Below are 20,352 nucleotides of genomic sequence, written 5' to 3' on the forward strand. Positions count from 1 at the left end.
CTACTGCAATCACATTGGTTGTTGCACATCCTCCATTTTCTGATGATTTCATTGATATTAAGTCACAAAAACAAGAAAAAGTATATTAAAATATTACTTTAATCATGAGCACATTATTACAACAACAACAACAACAACAACCCAACTGGTGGCTGACAAATCGCTGAACATAAGAAAAGCTACATGTCAGCTTCCTCATACCATGGCACAGAGGCTTTCATTAAATAGAAACTGTAGAAAAGTCATTAACGAGTATTGGCATAAAGGCCAATGACTATAAAAAAAGCAAAGTTTTAAAAGGCTGATGACAGCCAAGACAGAATATGTCAATCTCTGATCTCGATCAACATGATGGATAAGTTGCTTGTTGAAAATACACAGCTGTGAGTTGTGCTTTTTCTGCTAAATACTGTTGGGAATGTCTGTCTGTAGGGTGGTCAACATCCTTTGGTATGTTGTCGTGGTGGGACAGAACTGGATGAGGAAGCGTTCTGCACAGGAGACAATGACAGATGTCAGTCTGTGACCTCTCCGGTGTCCCATTTCGTTTTGGGTTCTTGCCACCACTCAGCCACGAAAGACTCCTCGTAGTCCCCTAAGCCCTCGAACTCAGAGTCAGGATTCTCTGATTGAGAGATGCCAATTTCTTCTGGACTTACCACACCCTTAAAAAAGTGAACACAAAATACTCTCAGTCAACAGCAAGCAAGCATTTTGCTACCTTTTTCCATTCTATCTGGCGGAACTCAGATTTTTTTCCTTTTTTATATCTATAAATCTGTCACATGTGTACCCTGTAATTCAAGCCTAGTCCTCCTCCCCATCTCTCAGGTCCAGGCAGTGTGTAGAGCTGGGAGGAGCTGACCTGAGTTATGTGGCACAGCCTCAGTGGCCAACACCTCCCGGCCACATACCACACACCGGTGAAGGAAAACACAGCCCCCCTCCTGTTCTCTCTTCCGCAGTCTTCATTCCCTCTTTCTGTCCCTTTCATCCTCAGATTTCATGCTCCCTTTTCATAACCTCAACATAATATTTTAATATTTCAATATTCCTGACTTATAAAAAATAATACTGAAAATGTTTATTTTGTACTTTGGAAAGGAGGCAAACTCCAAACTCAAAGTGTCACAACATATTTTCATACTGAAGTACCCCTAGGGTTGTCTAGTCATGCAGACGGTTTGAGTTTTATCTGCTGAGGTTTTGAGATGTCTGTCTCTGAAACCTCCACCGCTACCACAGCAACAATGGAGTTTGATGGAATTTTGTTTGTGCAGTTTAAAAAAAGATGTCAGGGCATGCATGCTAAAAACCTGATTAGATAACATCAGCACAGCTAGACACTACTACTTGAAGTAAGTGGAAAGAAAAACACACCTGTAATTTGGGTCGTTTCTTCTGTCTGAATGTATAATTTTACTACTGAACAGATTATAGTATAGAGTATAGCGATGCGATTTGTTTCTTTACGGAAATCTCTGTGCACCGACACTCACAGAGTGGATACTCAGCTCAACTAACTTAAAAACCATCAGTTGTACCATCAGTTGTCTGTCTACATAGACCTCTAAGACCTCCTATAGAGAGCGAACTTATTTCTATAGTCAATCAAATGCCAACTGCTGTCAACCATTCATGACAGATGGCCGCAGACCTTGAGTCAGGTTCTGTTCTTGGTTTCTCCCTCTTAAAGTGTAACTAAACCCTTAAACCACTTTTTTTTTTATGAAAACCAGTGTATACAGGTATTTAGTAGTGTTTTTGATCGATTCAGGTCCAAATCTTGAGCACAAAGTATTTCAATTACACAGATTGTGTGATAAATATGAATAGCTACCTCCCTCTACTGGTTGGAACTTTGCTATTGAATTTGTATTTTGCGACTGGCTGATTTTGGAGGAAGGTAAGGTATGGTGGCAGCTTTTTTCATCAAGTGTCCAACTATCCCCCTCTGTAAGAGGAAGTTTTTCCTTGCCACTGACACAGAGTGCTTCATGGTTGGAATTGTTGGGTCTCCTTAAATAATATGATATAAATTCAAACTGAACTGAACTGTCAAACACAGACACAACCCTTCCAGCGGGTCGTTTCAGTTGGACTTTAAGCATCGCAGCTTTCCTCACAATATCCCTCTGCTTGGCAGAACAGTAGCAACATACCTCATCTTCTGTTTGCAGGTAGTTCAGTGCAAACTCCAGCATCTCCTTCTGCTTGGTTGTCTCGTTAAAATACCTCAGAGCCTCCTGAAAAAATAAAAGCGACATCAGCTCTCCTGTTGACCCGAGCAGCAGGCGAGTACAAACCAGCTTCTGACTGGTTTATAGCTCTGTGCTCAACAACAAATTTGGCCTGTTCTTCTGTTTACTGCTTTTTTTTTGCCTCTCAGTTTGAAAGCCTTAAAGTATTTACAGCAGTACCTTCAGAAGACAAAGATGTTTATAGCCAGGTTCAATTATACAGAGCGGGCACACTGCAGCTGCTACCAAAAAACATCAAGTGAAGAAGTGAAAAAAACAAGTCTGTCTTTATGAGAGAGTATATGGGTTTCTAATTACCACCCCGAGATTGTGTCAATGTTCACGCCAAGACCGCTTCATTCTATAGCTTTGGTTAAATACAGCCAGTGTGAATTTTCTGCTGCCTCTAAACAATCCAAACTACATCATCAAAGCCACTGCTTCAACCACCAAGTCTCTGGAAGGACCCAATGAGAAGAGTAATAAAGTTTCACTCACAGGCCGAGGCTGAAAGTCACTTTCTTCGAGTCCCCACTGCTCCCGGTAGAAGCGATAGTACGCTACGTTTTGTTGCATCACCTGGTCTTTTTTGTCAAACAGCATGTAGCTGGCTGCACACGGAGCAGCGTTCTTTACATCATTCACTGTAAAGGATCATAAATGAATACATGTGTGAGTTCCAAAGCATTAACCCAAGGCTCTCTTTAGCCCCGGATAAGGATCTTACACAGATTTCTCATAGTTATTGTAGTTCTTACATTTATAATAGGAAAACTGGAGGTAGTGATACATGGTGGCTACAAACTTCTCCACAAAAAAGCCTCCGACGCTTGGTGTCAGGTGCTCTTCACATTTGACCTTACATTTCAGCACTTCAACGTAGAGATCTGAGGGAAGCAGGAGGGAGAACGTGAGTAACACAAGCTGTTATTTTCTCATCTAAAGCATACTGAACCCAATCTGTTTTTTTCTTACCTGCCAGGGTGGGATAGAAGTCTTTGAACTCTACAATCTCATATGAGCCCTCACAGCCTGCCAAGCAGCTACTGTATATTTCAAAGTACTGTGTGATGGCCTGCTCCATGTTTCGAGCGCTGCTGCTGAAGTCTCCGTTATTGTAAAGCATCACACTCTTCAGGAAAATACTCTGGACAACAAAGAGATTGATTAGAGTTGAGCATGTGTTTGAATTTGCACAATGGATCAGGATGATCATCTACGAACCTCATAGGGCTGCTCCTCGTGGTCGATGAGATATTCTTCCACATCAAATAGCGTCTTGTAGTAGTTCATGTTCTTGGTCAGCGATGGATCAGTCGGGTTCTTCTTCAGGAAGGTGTGGGCTGCTGCTACAGCCTTCTCTAGGTTGTTGAGCTGAGGAAGAATAGAAATTTGATTGGATAATATTTTCAGGATTTTCTCAAAATCACTCTCAGCAGCTTCTGTTAATTTTTACAGGATAACATGACCTTTGACCCCTTTGCTCCTACAACTACTAACAGATGTGGATCACTGGAAGTTGAATGAATGAATGGAAAACCAGTGTGGTGCTGTGATGCAGAAATGTAAAAATAAGAGACAATTGCAGGTTTATATGGAAGCCTTGAATAAAAAGATTAACTCACAGAGAGGTGGACAGACAGTCCGGTGTCATAAAACACTAAGTAGGATCAATGTCAGCTTAGATGTAGAACTTTATTCAACAGACAAAACCATAAAGTCCAGTTTAAAGCTTTCAGACAAAGTCCTTTGATGTGGTGAGTGTCACTAACGCCTCTAGAAACGGGGGGAAAAATGAGACGAGTGTTTTCGCTGCAGAAGCAAACCCGGTCCTCATCACCCCGTCTGACAGAAGAATAAGGGGATTGTTTGAGGGGAACACTGGAAGAGACGTGGCACATACTCAACTCCAGGAGGGCGGCTGGAGGGCGCAACAAAGCAGCAGGGGAAATTATACTGCACATGAAGCCGACTAGAAATTTCCTTTCGGTGAGTCAAACCGAGTCAGTCTGCGTCGAGGAACCGATCGCAGAATTTATGGAGTGACCCGTTACGCACGGTTATAGTAGTTAAATCTGTTCCTGTGCCAGCTTTTAACAGCAACAAATGTCCTGCAGTAACTTTATATTACATTTCTATAAGCCCCACTTTGGTTTCAAACTAGAACTTGCATTAAATGTGACTGTATTCAGTGTAACTTTAGGATTTCGTGGTAAAGGCCTGCGTTTATTTTGTGCTCCAGAAGCCCCTGGTCTCACCTGGTAGTGCGCATACTGTATGTACCGATACGGCACCCTTTTCTCGAAAGTTTCCAGTGTGTCTCTGTTTGGGTAGGAGAGTTTAAACACTGGAAACTCCGCTTTGCACTTTTTAAGGCACGCAGCTCTCAGCAGGATATGGCGCACGACGCGGAGAGTGTTATCCACGAGCTGGGTGTCGTTGTCCCGGCTAACGGAGCTGCAGTTGCGGCTACAGTACGCCTCGCTGTCCCGCAGCAGCCGGTGGAGACGCAGGCTGAGCTCCAGGAACTTGATGCTTTCTGCCCAGTTCTGCGCCGCGTACTGCTCCAGCGCGTATCCGTACGTGGAGTCCAGAGGCATGATGTCCTTCTGGGGGAAACTTTTAAAGCTGTACTTCTCATACTGAGCATCCACCAGGGCCGAGAGGAGCAAGGCCAGACACAGGCTCTTTAGGAGCATCATCACCTCCACCGGATCCGGCTGGAGACTGGTCTTGTTTTGAATGGATCAAGAAACTTCCTCTTTTACCAGGGAATGCTCATGCCTGTCTGCACGTAGGCTGGAAACCGAGAAACCTACAGGCTGAAAACAAGAGCTTCTTGTCAAGGATTTCAAAATAAAAGCCCCACTGATATTTAAACCAAATTTCATAGATATTTAATGTTACAGCCAGGCATCCTTTAAAGTAAAGTAAAGTAATGTGTCCCTTTATTATTTTCCACATGTATACTAGAGATACCTCTTAAGATAAATCACAAATTTAATTGTTAAATTAAATGAATTGATTTTCTTCTGTGGTGCATTGTACACCTATTTCACACACACACACACACAAAAAAAAAATGCACATATTGTGTTTACTTTGCTGATTTATCTAAAAAAAAAAACTCTTCAAAACTATAATGATTAAATTTATATTGTGGCTGCATGTTAGACCAATAAAACTACTGGCTCTGGTAACTTTAAGCATGTCAAATGTATAAAAAATACAAATAAATGTGTACTGTATGTATAAAATGAATGAACTCTTTAGCTGACAAACGTTTACTTTGAAGAAATACGTGATGAACTCTTTAGCTGACAAACGTTTACTTTGAAGAAATACGTGTGAATTTCCGGTATAAGTTGTGGTAACTCTTGCTTGCTTGACAGAAACGTCACAGTCTGAGTTTGGGCTTCAAAAATTAGAAGAGGGTCCAGGTTTCCTTCAGTTTCCAGGGTCAAAGCACCGACCAGACTCACGAACCAAAAATAATTTAATAATATTATTATCTATATTATATAAGGATCTTGTTGTTTTTATAATTTAATAAATTGGTAAATTTTGTGTCCAGCTGTCAGGCTGTAGGATAATATCTTTATAAAACAGAATAGTTTGAGGGATTCTTGTATTTTCAGCGTGGTTGTGATTTGCATCTACATTCCGAGCAAACTGACAAGCTGGGACATGAGCTTAAACATCCATTCACATAGTTGACACATCACATTTGGGCAAATCTAACCCCCCATAGGAAAAATCTGCAACTTTGCACATTCATAATGTTAGAAACCATGCAGCCCTGCAGCTCAATGTCATTTTTCCTGAGGTAGACACACTCAAGCAGTGCAAACCTGCCGCACTTTATTATTTTCAGCTCATGTCATACGTGAGTGAAATCATGGGGCCAGGCCTCTGAGCCAGGCTTTACACGTTTGCAGAATTCTTTTAAAAAATGGGTGGGGGCCCGCGGGCCACTGCTCCTCCTCCTCCTCCTCCTCCTCCTCCTCCTCCTGCTGCTGCTCTTTGGAGTCCATGACCTGAAAGATGCGTTAAGTAAGACAGACACAGACTGAACCAGGCCGGAAGTTTTGTCGAATCTCCTTTGAGAATAAAAGCACAAAACAAATGCACAGTCTTCAAGTAATTTTCGAATTGAATTGCAATTACATTATATTTGTTGTCATTGTTTTTCTGCAGTATACCTATGATTGTTTATTTATTATATTGTTGGCAGTGACTCAGTCTGCAGGGATTTGGCTTGGGAACTGGAGGGGAAGTATGGAGGGTGGACTAGTAGCTGGAGAGGTGCCAGTTCACCTCCAGGGCACTGCTAACTGCTCTCAGGGTGCTGCTCTGTGTGGCTGCCCATCATTCCACCATCTCTCAGCATATGCATGTCTATGAGACTTGTGTGTGTGTGTGTGTGCTTGTGACTGTATTTCTGTATGATTTGTATATACAGGAAATTACTGGTTAACACAGTAACTGTTTGATAAAGGCCTATTATATTTCTACTTTCAAAGGCATACTGGTGTTGCTGAAAATAAATTAAAAGACACCCTAGTCTAATTCAAAATAATGTAACATTAGGATCAAAAATTGGGTTGGTGACCAGAAAGGGGGAGTTATAAATCTTATTTTAGACATCTGAACAACATTTTGAATCTAATCATCTATCGTTTATGTTATGGAATTTTCTATCCTTAGGTTACTTGAGGTCACGTGTGGGCCTTGAGGTCCTCTGCAGTATTAATTGTTTGTCTTTGACTAGGTGCCACCATATCTCAACACTGTGGTGGCTGGGGTTGAAGAGACCTGTTGCTGCCTTCCTAGACATAATAGATAGCTTGTTGTTGCCGTTCCAATCTGTGTAAACAGACATCTGTGTCTCCAGACTAGAATATGCTGACAATAACACCTCCATGTGTAAAGACATTCTCTTTGACTAATTCTGGGCGTGTAGTATTTGGGGTGTGATCTTTGGGTTTAAAGTTTATTCACCATCACGAGTTCGTCAGAATGCGAGACGATGTACTTTGAAAGTGTCTCTAATTCTCCTTGGCCAAGCCTCAATAAATAATACAGCATAAGACATGAGAGGCTCCTGAACACTTTCTTCCCTCCTGACCTCACCTTTGACCTTTGACTTCAGCAATTTCTCCACAACAGTTTACTTTTATGCATTAGGTATGCAACTTTAATCCCTTAAAATAAGTTTACCCCTTTAGTTTCTGCATCAGCTGACAAGTCCTTGAAGCTACTTTGTGGCTCATCTGAAGGAAACCAAGAGCCCAGTATAACTGAATAAAAACACATCACATCCAGCATTTCTAGAAGAGGTTTTAAGAAATCAATTTATATGCATGCATTTGTTTATTTATTTATTTAAACATTAAGAGTCGTTTTAACCTTCTACATATTTCTGAGAAGGCATTTATTTTGTAATAGTAACCGGAAGCAGTCTATCTTAATCCAGCACTCTTCACACAGCTCCACCATGGTCCCAGATTTCTTGCGGTACTTCTCTCTCCACTTCAGCCGCATCTCCCTGCTGGCAGACGGGTCTTTCTACTGTGCGAGCTTCCGCAGTTGTTGTAACGACTTTTGGAATGGATCCGACAGTATGTTTGGTTTTATTTCTCCTTCATGTAGTTACTGTGAAGTGCAGCACGGAGCCGTTTGTGGATGTTATTGTTGATCGGTACGACGTGCCCAAAGTTTGTCCTCGAGAGGTGCAAACAGAAGATTTCATCCGGTATCACTTTAACGGCTCTTTACATGCAGACGGGAAAAAGTTTGACTCCAGGTGAAGTTACAGCGACACACACTGTTTAATGTTTTTCTACATTAATGTTCTCATGTGCAAATGGCGAAATTATAACGTTGGCATGCAGCATGTAATTATCAGAAAATGTTTCCAGTGGTGATTAAAATGGTGCAGTAAGACCTCTCCAAACGAGTTATTTGATATAATGGAGAAACTGATGCATGCATGCAGGCTCGTTTTACTGCAGCTGAAATAACAACTGCAAATATGTCAACATCTCTTGTCAAAGTAAACTCCCTGTGTCACACTGAGCATTATGCAATATGCACGCCTTATATATTTTTGCAGTAGTTTTTCTGTAGTTGTGGTGATGAATATCTGTTGCCATGCCTCAAGCAACCACTTAGGTACTTAAAAGAAGGAGATGAGGTCCATTTCTATAACACTGCTGATGTGGATGGAACATTGAATGTTGGTTTTATTACAACTTTCTGTGGTTTTCATTGATTATACTCCCTCATCCACCAATCCTCCAACAGTCATGACCGAGGCAAGGCGTTCATCAGCCAGGTGGGCCTGGGCAGACTTATCACAGGGATGGACCGAGGTCTTCAGGGCATGTGTGTCAATGAGCGGAGGAGGATAATAATCCCTCCACACCTGGCCTACGGAAGCGTCGGAACAGGTGCACCTAAGCGCATGTAAAGGCATTTTGTTGGATGCATTATCAGTGCTGGTTTATGTGAACTGGTGTTTGTCTGATAGGTGAGGTAATTCCTCCTGATGCTGTGCTGGTGTATGACGTTGTCCTGCTGGACATATGGAGCACAGAGGACAAGGTCCAGATCCGCACACTGAGTAAACCCACGAGGTGCAACCGCACCATTGTGGCATCAGATTTTGCCCGTTACCACTATAACGGCACCCTGCTGTCGGGTGCACCCTTTGACTCCAGGTGAGGCTGCAGTCTGGTGTAGTGTTTTCAGCTGGGAAGTTGAACATTGATGATGAACATTCAAGTATGTCTTCTCTGTTTCTGTAATTTAGTTACTCGAGGAATGAAACCTATGACACCTACGTGGGAAAAGGCCACCTCATCAGAGGCATGGATAAGGGTCTTCTAGGCATGTGTGTTGGGGAGAGAAGGGTCATCATCGTCCCACCCTTCCTGGCATATGGAGAGAGCGGCTCTGGTACTAACATAATGTTCAAGATGACTGTAATAATTTACACTTTTATTGTCAAAGGTCTGCCCAGAAGGTTCAGAACTAATCCTAAAAGTGTGCTTAAAAAGGTAAAAGAGTTAGAGAGTTAGTTCAGGTCAGTGTGTTACCTGCAGTCAACAACAGTGGGCGCGTCCGTTTTAGCTTGTTGTCAGCCCTTTCCGAAGAGAAACTGAAGCATTTATATCAATCTATACTCTCTTCAAAGTGATTGGAGAGAGTGATATAAACGCTACAGTATCCCCTCAGAAAAGGCTGTCTGGACCGCAAGGTAAGGTGGAGAAAAAGCTCTAAATATAAGCCTGAACTGATACTGATTCGCTGACCACCAGACACTGACCATGGAAGTACTTCATATGGCCCCACTTCAAACATTCAAACCAATCCTTTCAGGTGAACAATATGTAATTGGTGCGGACCCTGAAACCGTGCGTCTTACCTTTTTCCTAACAGGAACTCGGATCCCTCCTCAGGCTACGCTGGTGTTCGAGGTGCTGATGGTTGATATATTCAACCCTAAGGATGATCTGATCGTGGAGGTAAAAGAGGTGCCTGAAGGTTGCACCCGCAGGACAGTGACCGGAGATTATATTCGCTACCACTACAACGGGACCTTCCAGGATGGCACGGCCTTCGACTCAAGGTAAAATAGAAAGTTCTCCCTTCTCAATAAATAAATGTAAGTGGTATTAACTCTGAGTTTAACACTTGCTTTGTCAGCTACCAGCGAAACAGCACCTATAACACTTACATCGGCATGGGATATGTGATCCGAGGGATGGACAAAGCCCTGATAGGATTGTGCATAGGAGAGAAGAGAAGGATTACCGTCCCTCCTCACTTGGCGTATGGCGAAGATGGAGTTGGTGAGTTTGACACATTCAGGAACATTCAAAGGACACTTGGAATGGACCAACAAACCACCATGCTTTCCTGTTAACTTTCTTTTTTTTTGTAGGAGACCTTATTCCTGGCTCTGCTGTTCTGATCTTTGACATTCACGTCATTGATTTCCACAACCCTAAAGACCCGGTCGACATCAAAGTTACCCACAAGCCTGAGGAATGCAAAATGACCAGTGAAGCTGACGACTTGATTCTGTATCGATATAATTGTTCCTTGATGGATGGCACCCTGCTGTACTCCTCGTGAGCACCCTCTGCTGTTCACTCTGCTGCACTGCATCTTCCTCCTCCCGGTTCATGCATGTAATCATTGCCGGATACTTGTCAGCTTGAAACATAATGTTTACGTATCCATGAGACAGCACGCATTCCTGCATGGCCTGGTATTTTAAACATGAGAAAGTTTTATTTAGCTTTAATTTATTTATTTACTTAAATTAAGAGTGGTGACAGGGTATGTGTTCATTTCCAGGGACAATCAGAACTCACCATCCACTACGACCCTCGGAGCAAACATGGTGATCTCGGGTCTGGAGACAGGTTTGATCGGCATGTGTGTGGGCGAGAGGAGGGAGGTGGTCATTCCACCACACTGGGGACATGGTGAAAGTGGAGGTCAGTCACTGGAACAACTTAGATTACACAACACTGCACACACTTTCTTTCGACCCAGAATCATGTTTCCACTCCCCTGTCTTGGTGTCTGCAGCTGGAGGAGTTCCCAGCAGTGCAGTGCTCTTCTTTGAGCTGGAATTAGTGGAGCTGCAGAAGGGTGTGCCTGAAGGCTTCATGTTTGTGTGGTTAGGAGACAGTCCTGATCCCCTCTTTCCTGCTATGGACCTCAACGGTGACAAAGAGGTCCCTCTAGAGGAGGTAAGCAGACAAGCTTGGCCCAGTATTTTTTTCCTCTGCTAAATGTATTTTTTAAAGCAACAAAAAAGTTTTTAACAGTGCAACCGTGTCATGTTTACTCCAGTTTTCAGCCTTCATCATGCTCCAAGTTGAACAGGGCAATGGTCGTCTTCGTCCGGGGATCGATAGTGACAGCATCATTAAGGATATATTCAATAACCAGGACCACAATAAAGATGGGAAAATCGTAGAAGATGAACTGACATCTAAAGTGGTTGAGGACTCTGAACAAGTAAAACGAGATGAGTTGTAAAGGGGACGCATGCTGTGTTGTTGTTGTGATGGTCATCTTAGCATCTGTGTAGATTTAAACATTGTTGAGCCTTTAGACAGTCAGATAATTGGCTTTGCAAGATTCTGTTCAAATATATCAATGCCATCTCACAGCTAGTTGAACCAGTCAGTCATTGTAATGGAGCTGAATAACAACAGTCTAAGAAAACATCTGTGTTTGAGGGGTCAGTATGACGTGTACAAGGAACAGGTGTTTGAAAATGTGAAAACTGGTCAGTACTGAAACTGTCTCAAACATTTGGGCTGGGCCCTTCATCCAGAATACATTTTACAGAAATTAGTTATGAATAAAGTGCCTCATAAAAATGATGAAAACCACTGGTTGTACAGCATATTTCTGAGTGAAAAAAAGTTATATTACTAGTGTGTTGTGAAACATAAAATAAACTGTTTTATAATAAAATGAAGAGATCATTTACTTTATTTCTTCCACAATGGACATGTACATACACATATTTCTAAAATTAGTTTGACAGACATTAATTCAGTGGCCTGAATTTTAATGAAAAAAAAACTGCAAAATGTTTGAATGAAAAGTGATAGGGAAGAGATGAAAACACATTTTATTTCAGGTTGGAACATGAAGAGGAAATGAGTTTGGACAAAAAAATGAACTGACTGTACGTGGCAAACTCTACAGATAACAGAGCAAAAAAAGAAAAGTCATTTGGATGACTTTGTGTTAAGACTCAGTTATTACACTTTTGGAAATGTATTTGTTGCAGTCTAGAAACTAACTAACTTTAATCTCTTTTTTGAAACCATACTGCTAGAATGACTGAAGGTAAAATCACCAACATCCTGTTAGTTTTAGTAAAACTTCTGAGGTAGCAGTTAGTTCTTACAAATTATATCTATGAAGTTTTGTTTTTGCTCAGCTAGTTATTTAACTCTTAAAATCAAGTTGCACTGATTTTAAAAAAATACGATCTGTACCGTTTGACAGTGTTACGCTTGACAGTGTAACCAGAAACTGGAAGACTTGACACTGTAATAGAAAAGTTAAACCTTTTTAAACACTTCGGGTTAAAATGAGCATGTAAGAGGCTGGAAATCACTTTCAAACCAAATGCAGAGTCAAGTGTTGCCATTTGTGTTGTGCGTTTTTTCGTTCCCTTTACCATTACATCCTTAATGAATACCAAAACCGTTTGAGAACACCAATATTCCCCCAAATAAACAAAAACTTGACATGATGCACAGAAGATGAGCAGTGCAAATCTGGCCTCTATCACATACAGTATAGTTTAAACAATAAACAAGAGAAGAAGGCCAGTGGACAGAGATATAAAAGGGTGAGATGTGCGAGGCCTGCGGCTGTCAACTGGACTGGTGAACAGTTTTGTGGAATAAAAAATAATGACACATTCTTAGCTGGTTGTCAGTAAGCCTTCAATTGGCAGTTTCTGAGCAGGGGGCTCCTCAGCTGATGCCCTTGAATGCCCAATACCAATGGTTGTGGTATTTTCAATTCTCAGTTCCCTTATTGCCAGTGAGGTAGAGCAGTATAGCATTAGGGACTTCCAGGGTCTCATCCTTTACCAACACAATGTCATATGAGTCCAAGTAAGACTGCTTCCTCTCCTCCACCTAAGAAAACAATTAAAAAAAAAACACAAGAAGTGTGTTAACATTGTGACTATTTAACAGGAGAAAAAAATGGGAACATATTATTTTCTTAGAGGATAAATATTCATCTCAGGGCAGCCAGTGCTGGACATTATCCAATTATTTTGATGAACACAAGCTGCATGTGTGCTTTTTATTCACCTTGTCATTGAGGAATCCAATCTTGAGAATGTTTTCCATGTCCTGCACCCCATCAGCCATAGTCAGATCTCCCAGAGAGTCTCCCAGCAGTAGCACGTTAGGCCGCGTCCGCAGCTCTTGAAAATGGCCGGTGTTGAGCAGCGCACCTTCCCTTTTATTGTAGATGTGGATCAGCTCTCCCTTGAAAGCTTTCAACACTCCCTGTACCAACACATTAAGAGTTAAATACATTATATCAAACCCTCTCTGCGGGGATCAAATTGTAGTTTGTTGTGTGGCTACTCACAGACTCATCAAAGTCCATGTAGTTGGAGAAGACTTTGACATTGGGATGGAAGACCCCGGCCTGACGAATAACCTCTTCCAGGATGTCTCCTATTCCAGCAGAGAAGATGAGCAGAGGGATGCTGTGCTCATGCAGGTGGTCAAAGAGGAGCTGGTAGCCCTCCCTGTTAAACATCAACTCATTAAGTTATCTTTTTTTTAATTCAATCTGTTAAATGGTCTTCAGAGGCAGCAGGTTTTCTGACCTCAGCATGGCATCAGACTCCTGCACCACACTGGCCAGCAGGTCCTTCCTAATCTTCTGCTCTACCAGTATTTCATGGGCTTTAGTCCACCTGTGAAATATCAGTGCAGCACAGTTTTATGAACACGTTTAAGTACAGGTTATCATATATTTAGTAGAAGCCGCATTAGATACTCACCACTCCACCATAAGGGGCAGCTTTTCCTCGACTGACCGCGAGGAGTCGATCTCTATGGGGTAGTATGTGTTGAGCAGCTCCTTCAGCTGACGGAGACAGGGACAATATTCAGATACAGGAAAAACAAATTTAACAACAAGAAGACTACAACAAGGAGGCTTCACATTTCTGCTGAAAGAATTCAAGCCACAGATCATAGTACGGTTTCTGTTTTTTTAGTCTGTTTTGATATTTACTATCGCCCACTAGAGGGCAGACAAACTACATATGAGTGACAGAATGAATGAGGGCATACAGATGATAGATGGTTCACCAAATTAAAAGTTTGTAGGTATTCTACTGCTTCAGATTTGTACATAAAGATCTCTTAAAGTTGAAATGTTTTGTATTCATACTGTGGCATACACGTGGAGAAAAACACTATAGAAAAGCTGCTTTTGAGCAAAGCTTCATTCCTACCTTTTGTCTGCAGTCGCTGGAGATAAGTTTGCTGTCATCGAGAATATCTTAATAATAAAAAATAAAACACACACAAACACACAGCCATGAAATTAACCATTATATGCATGACAACCACAAACTGCTGCTAACTTGTCAGTGAACTTACTGTGACAGGTGGGACACCTTTTGCCATTGTGTGCAAATCTCGTCAGGGTCATGTCAAAATCTGAGATCACCTGAATGAAAACACAGCAAACAATAAACACACACACACACACACACACGTGGAGACAGTGAATCATGCAGACGTGGATGTTTACCTGCACGGTGTTGGAGCCAGCCTTCACCATGGACTGCAGGATGTCCTGCACCCTCTGAGGGTCCCTCATACACACTGACGGGTTGGACAACTCTGCAAGCTGAACATTGAAGCATGTGTTTGTGTTAACGAGAGGCAGTGACAGCGATTTTTAGCTAAGCAGTCAGGTTTGACTAACACCTTTCAGCTCTCGACCTGCGCATTTGCAAGCACCAACACACTGACACGACCATAATAACAATAATAACCAGTCCCCTGTGCTGTGATTTACCGAGAGGCTTCAACTAACAAAGAGAAACCAGTTAACGTGAGCTAACGTTAGCCACACTGCAGGCAAGGCAAGCTAGCTGCGCTCGGCTAGCTCGTAGACCACTTCTTCCTGTGCAACTCTTTTTTTTTATTTTACTGTTTGTTATTCCCGTTAAAAACTCGCCGAACAAGATTACCATTTTCTTGAAATCTGTTGCCACTTCGTTCAGATTATTTAGGACAACAGGCTTGTCATCGGGTGTCAGCCTCCGTTGACGTGTAGCTAACGTTGATGTTGCTATTCAAGCTGGAACGGTTCTGCTGCCTTCAGGGGCTGTCGAAAGTGACGGATTTTTTTATGTTTTTTTAAGAAGTCGTTAGTTTAATGACAAAACAGAAGTGGCGGAGTGCACATTATGATCATATCCTAGTGACTGAGCTGTAACGTCCATTAGAAATCGAGTGGAAACTAATTATGATAAAGCTAAAGATACTTAGATATCATATTTTCTCTGGCATGAGGCTCACTCGCGATGTCCACAAGTACGAGCCTACGAGGAACACCTGAAAGCAGCACTGCTACTTGCATAACTTGAGGTGGGACGGTGTAAACTCTCCCCCCACCAAGGCAAAGAGGCAAAGCCCCTGGTTAAAGGTTCCAAGCCTGCCTCTACCCCTCAGTGCTTCTCTGCAGGAGCCTAAAATATAAAATATAAAAATATTAAATCATAAAAGTCAAAACTTCATTACATAAGAGTGTAGTTTTGTCACCAGTAACCACCGGAGCATGATGTTTAACCTATCAGTTAGTAGATGCAGGTTACATTGACTTCTTTTGTTAAGCAATAATACACTATGTGTGCAACCATCCGTCTTACAAAACAGCTTTAATTTCAAGTGACGACATTAGCATTTCTTAACATCCAATATAAGCACACAATGTCACATGCAAAGCAAATTACATAGCTTATTCCACCTAATATTTGCAACGTATTTTTGTTAGAAAGTGGAAATGAATATCATTTCTGCGCTCTGTAACCTTTATGCTGGAATAGGCGCTGCATGGACAATATCTGAATGTCAGTCACATCACATTCATATAACAATCCCTCTTGTTTTACCTTTTCATTGTATTTCTAAGTCTCTTCGGAGGGTGAAAGGAGACCACAGCACAACATAGCAGATCTCTAAAATACACCCAGCTGGAAGTGAAGTACGATAACACAAGGTTTTACAAGACATTTAATGCTGGAAACAAATCCACAAATAATGATAACATGTTAGTTTTTTTTTTCCAAAGAGGATCATAACTTACTGGCTGGAATCTGGCTAAAACAAAGCATTTCCAAAATACAATCATCTTGTCTGATATGGAGCTAATGAAATAAGCAAAGTGCAGTAGCAAAATAAAATCCCTACGTTTATGTAAGACTTTCCAAATCGATGTCAAAAAAAGTGCAGTTGTAGAGAAGCTCTGCTTTGCAAACACAAATCATACACACTCACACACATACACATTTTCTATGTATTCTCGAATGAATGGGAAAACATTGAGCAAAGTGCAAAAGAAAGGAATGATTGAGCCACTGCCAACGATCGGTGCTTAATGCGGTGGCCATATAGAACGTTTCAATTGTAAAAATAACTCAAAAGGAATGTTTTCATCTTATCGACGTGACCATTCTCTGAACATTTCACCTCTTCAGAAACCCGGAGGAAGGTTACTACTTTTCAAATGTTACATGAACAACAAAAATGACAGAAATATACTCAGTACAGCTGTTGAAGGGAAACTGCAATCTAAAAGCAAACTAGTCTACAAGGTTTTAAGATTAACAGCCTCTCTGATTAATTTCATATTTACTTGTTAAGGCTGCACATTAACAAGGAGAGCCATCCTAATAGAGCAACTATGTTATAAGTGCTTTGTGGGTGGACCGATGTCAAACTTTTATGAGGAGATTGTCACAGTGTTACAATGGAATGAGATTTCATTAAGCGAGCTGGATTGAGGAATGCAGTTATTAATAATGCCATCTCAGTACGGGCATACAATAAAGGAATGTAAAATATCCATATAAATGTTTACATATACAGCTTTATACTTATTATGTACAAACAGATAAACAGCATCTATACCAACATACCAACAGACAAAAGGATATTCAGTTGTTGGCTGCTATATAACACTCTTATTCACATGTTTACATTCGCCATATTCCGTCCTCACAGACCACCAGCTGGACAGCACACATCTGCCAACACTTTTCATGGCTTTCAACAAATCAGCCATTAACACAACACAGCATGAGAGCCGATGGCACAGGGTTCAGATGAATGAAATCCAGTATGGGAGCAACACAAGACCCGCTGCAGCGTGTTATGTATGAGTGGGGGGGTCGATGATGGTGGCTGAAATGGAATGGTGGCCTCACGTAGAGCCACGTAGTTCTTTGATGGAGCCAACTCCGACTTGCTCAACACTCTATCTGTGATTGGAGCTGCCGGCGCAGGGTGAGCGTGCGCCGGTGAAGCTGCTGCATCTGCTGCATGCGATCTCGCTGTCGAGCCAGGTTCTGGGGCATGGGGTAGCGCTGGCAGCCATACAGGAAACGGTAGGGGATGCGGACGTGGCAGGCGGTAGCTCTGCAGCGAGGCTGAGGCATGGGCGGCAGCAGCATCCAGCGCTTCCTCTCAGCACAGTAGCGGTAGGCCTCCTTGCGGTACTGCTTGTCCACATCATCACTGTTCTTCCACCCTCCGATGATGAAGACGTCCTCATCAAAGTGGCAGATCGCAGCACCCTCGATGCTGGTAACCTCTGGTGGCAGGCTCTCCAGGATCTCATCAGAGATGCGCACACTTATTTTCTGCTTGGCAACTTCATCCCTCACTGTGTAGCTCTTGGGGCAGCAGGAGGCTGTGTGGTAGAAGTTAGTAGAAGCCACGGCCATCTGGAAGATGCAATAGTTGTCAATAAGGGGCAGGGAGTCAACATCTTGCCACTGGCGGCTCTCTGTGTCATAGCGAGTGGTCACTGTCTTCAGTCCATCCTCATTATCTGTATCGACAGGCGTGCGTGCCGTCACGTACACATAGCGGTCCTCCACACTCACTGCCTTCACATCCCGCAGGATTTTGGGTGCAGACTCCAGATTGTGCCACTTATCCTGCTCAGGCTCGTATACACTTACATCTTTGAAACCTGGGCTGAAGTTTCCATGGCCACCGATGCTATATAGTATATCCTTAATGCAAGTGAGGCCAAAGGAGTGCTTGCGTGTGGTCAGGTTGCTCACCTGCTCCCAGGTGTTGCGATTAGGATTGTAACGTTCCACCGTCTTTGCAAAGCCTGGCTCCATAGAGCCGGCCACGTAGACGTGAGACTCTGTAGCTGCGATGGCATGGCCGTCCAGGTGGTTGTGGATGTGCGGCAGGTTGACCCAACGGTCCTCGTAAATGAAGTAGCCCACACACTCACTCAGGTAGTCCCCACCCTCTGACACACCGCCTACAACCATGATAACGTCCATGTTCTGGCCAAAGCGTGGCTGAAAGGAGGCCATGTGCGAAGACCAGAACTCCATATCAGCTGACTTGAGGTTCTCAAAGCGGATAGCGTGACCCTCCACTGCCTCCGACACCAGCCGGAGACAGGCCTCGTTGGCGGCCACCAGCCGTTCATTTTTCACCACCCTGGTCAGGTAGGTGGGTTTGATTTGGGGCAACCTCAGGAGGCGGAACAGCTCCTCAAAGTAGCGGCTTCGCTCCTCTGAGTTCTTCTGCACCCACTTCACCACAGCCTCGAAGAGCACCTCCTCAGAATCCACTGTGATCTCTGCATCGGACAGCCAGTCGCGGACTAGGTGAAAGGGCAGCGTGTAGAACTCGTCGTCCTGGATAACCTTGTGGAAGTTGCGTCGGATCATGTCTGCAGCACGTAGAGCCAGCTGGTCCAAGGTGTACATGTGGGCCAGACTGTGCACCGCCACACAGTTGGTCAGGCTCAGCTTCTTCTTAAGGAACTCACCACAGAAATCCTTCAGCTGCAGGAGGAGAAACCTAACAGACAAAATACAATGCAAGATGTCAGAGGGGATGAACAGTTACTGTTAAGTGAATAATACTGTTAGGACTGGTTCAGACAGGCCAGTGTTGTTTTCTGCAAGCAGAGCACAAAACCAATACTTTGAGGCAACAGAGCAGCCATTGAAGGCCTCATCAAAAATCACAGCCTCTCTCTCTCACACACACACACATATGCAGACAGAAATGTGATTGCAAACAGATCATACCTATCAGCCAGCTCCAGCACTTCGTGTACATTGCATGTGCTGACGCGTATTTCACCAGTGTACATATACTGGATAACACTCTCCACCGTGTCCGGATCCGGCCCCAGCTCTGAGCTCCATTCCTTCATATCTACCCGTCCGGACAAGGACTCGGAGAACTGTCCTCCCAGCAAAGGGGTGAAATAATCGGTGGCTGCAGCCAGGACAGACCTGTGTGCTGAAAACTCACAGCTCTGGACGCTCCCGGTAGCCACCCCGCTGCTGAAGGCCAGCGTCACGTCGCAAAACAAGCCCTGCTTCCTCTGCTCGTTCTGCCGCCGAGACAGCTCCGAGCAGTGGGAAGAGGAGGTGAAGTCCTCGGTCTCTTCCGCGTCCCCGTCTCCAGCAAGGGCGCTGGGTGTGCCGGTGCCGCCGCTACCGCTGCTCCTGGCGGAGTCCTCCGGGTTGGGGGCCGCCGCTGCCATTCTGCTGCCGGCGCTGGAGGTGAGCAGTGGTGGGGAATGAAGTAAACTAGTGAAGGAGAGGAGGCGACATACGTAGCCACACATACGTGGAGTCAAAACAGAGATCGACAGCGAAGCGCGTTTCGTATTGGCAGCATCACATCAGCGACTTAAAGGGGAAAGTGTTAGCTTAAAAAAGAAACGTCAAATCACACGTTAGTCTGTTTAAAATGTGATAATATTGGCAATAATTTAGTTTAAAATTAAACAAGATATTTATTTTTTAACATGTGTGAAACTGGTGTTATAATGGTTGATATAACACATAACAACAATGACCATAAAGCACATAAATAGCTCTAAAAGAAAATATATAAAATCTTACCTTTAGTGCCCCTCCTTGTGTCAAAGTGATTAACTACGAATGAGAAACCGACTTCAGGCCCTGTAAACACGGACTGGATCACTGACATGCGCAGTGGAGGAAAGGCGTAACCGCGTCATTAACGTCAGTGGCGGTTTACTGCTGAGCTCTGCACACATTGGAGCAAACTTGTTCTGACACGCATGTTGTAGTTTGCTCTGCAGGATCATGAGGAAAGGTCGATGCACTCAAGCATGCGATAAGTGCACAGCCTCATACCACTTAATGTACATATAGATCATGTGTAATTATAGTGCATATCAAAGAAGCCTAGAGGTCTAAACCATTGCTATATCTTCATATTTTTAAATCCCCTGGGGCCTGAAATAAAGAATCTTTAAGTAATTTTTTTAAAGGAATCTC

General features: G+C 43.1%; 4 protein-coding genes across 6 annotated transcripts; 1 reads left to right on the forward strand and 3 right to left on the reverse strand.

Annotated features, from left to right (window-relative positions):
• Positions 1-81: 81 nt before the first annotated feature.
• Positions 82-5,044, reverse strand: p3h4 (prolyl 3-hydroxylase family member 4 (inactive)). Its single transcript, XM_010739912.3, has 7 exons — positions 4,499-5,044; positions 3,465-3,614; positions 3,216-3,387; positions 2,999-3,127; positions 2,739-2,884; positions 2,163-2,246; positions 82-665 (listed from the first exon to the last, which is right to left on the reverse strand). The coding sequence occupies exons 1-7, from the start codon at positions 4,940-4,942 to the stop codon at positions 516-518; spliced, it is 1,275 nt and encodes a 424-aa protein (XP_010738214.1). The 5' UTR covers positions 4,943-5,044; the 3' UTR covers positions 82-515.
• Positions 5,045-7,702: 2,658 nt separating this feature from the next.
• fkbp10a (FKBP prolyl isomerase 10a) lies at positions 7,703-12,256 on the forward strand. The gene is made up of 10 exons (XM_010739901.3): positions 7,703-8,046; positions 8,547-8,692; positions 8,773-8,962; positions 9,055-9,200; positions 9,684-9,873; positions 9,951-10,096; positions 10,189-10,378; positions 10,608-10,750; positions 10,845-11,008; positions 11,112-12,256. The coding sequence occupies exons 1-10, from the start codon at positions 7,850-7,852 to the stop codon at positions 11,298-11,300; spliced, it is 1,701 nt and encodes a 566-aa protein (XP_010738203.3). The 5' UTR covers positions 7,703-7,849; the 3' UTR covers positions 11,301-12,256.
• Positions 12,257-12,457: 201 nt separating this feature from the next.
• LOC104926108 (cytosolic 5'-nucleotidase 3) lies at positions 12,458-15,177 on the reverse strand. Its single transcript, XM_019258647.2, has 9 exons — positions 15,025-15,177; positions 14,580-14,678; positions 14,426-14,495; positions 14,278-14,324; positions 13,819-13,904; positions 13,642-13,731; positions 13,398-13,560; positions 13,112-13,312; positions 12,458-12,931 (listed from the first exon to the last, which is right to left on the reverse strand). Exons 1-9 carry the CDS (start codon positions 15,025-15,027, stop codon positions 12,809-12,811), a joined length of 882 nt encoding a protein of 293 aa, XP_019114192.1. The 5' UTR covers positions 15,028-15,177; the 3' UTR covers positions 12,458-12,808.
• Positions 15,178-15,695: 518 nt separating this feature from the next.
• Positions 15,696-20,081, reverse strand: LOC104926098 (kelch-like protein 11). 3 transcript variants are annotated; one of them, XM_019258645.2, is made up of 3 exons: positions 19,951-20,081; positions 19,123-19,632; positions 15,696-18,889 (listed from the first exon to the last, which is right to left on the reverse strand). In XM_019258645.2, the coding sequence occupies exons 2-3, from the start codon at positions 19,584-19,586 to the stop codon at positions 17,305-17,307; spliced, it is 2,049 nt and encodes a 682-aa protein (XP_019114190.1). In that variant the 5' UTR covers positions 19,587-19,632; positions 19,951-20,081; the 3' UTR covers positions 15,696-17,304. The 3 variants fall into 3 exon arrangements, with proteins under 3 accessions (XP_019114190.1, XP_019114191.1, XP_010738180.2); XM_019258646.2 differs by having other exon boundaries at positions 19,123-19,599; positions 19,951-20,047; XM_010739878.3 differs by lacking the exon at positions 19,951-20,081 and having other exon boundaries at positions 19,123-19,740.
• Positions 20,082-20,352: the final 271 nt, after the last annotated feature.

The sequence above is a fragment of the Larimichthys crocea genome, chromosome XII (assembly GCF_000972845.2).
Source record: "Larimichthys crocea isolate SSNF chromosome XII, L_crocea_2.0, whole genome shotgun sequence".
NCBI lineage: Eukaryota > Metazoa > Chordata > Actinopteri > Sciaenidae > Larimichthys > Larimichthys crocea.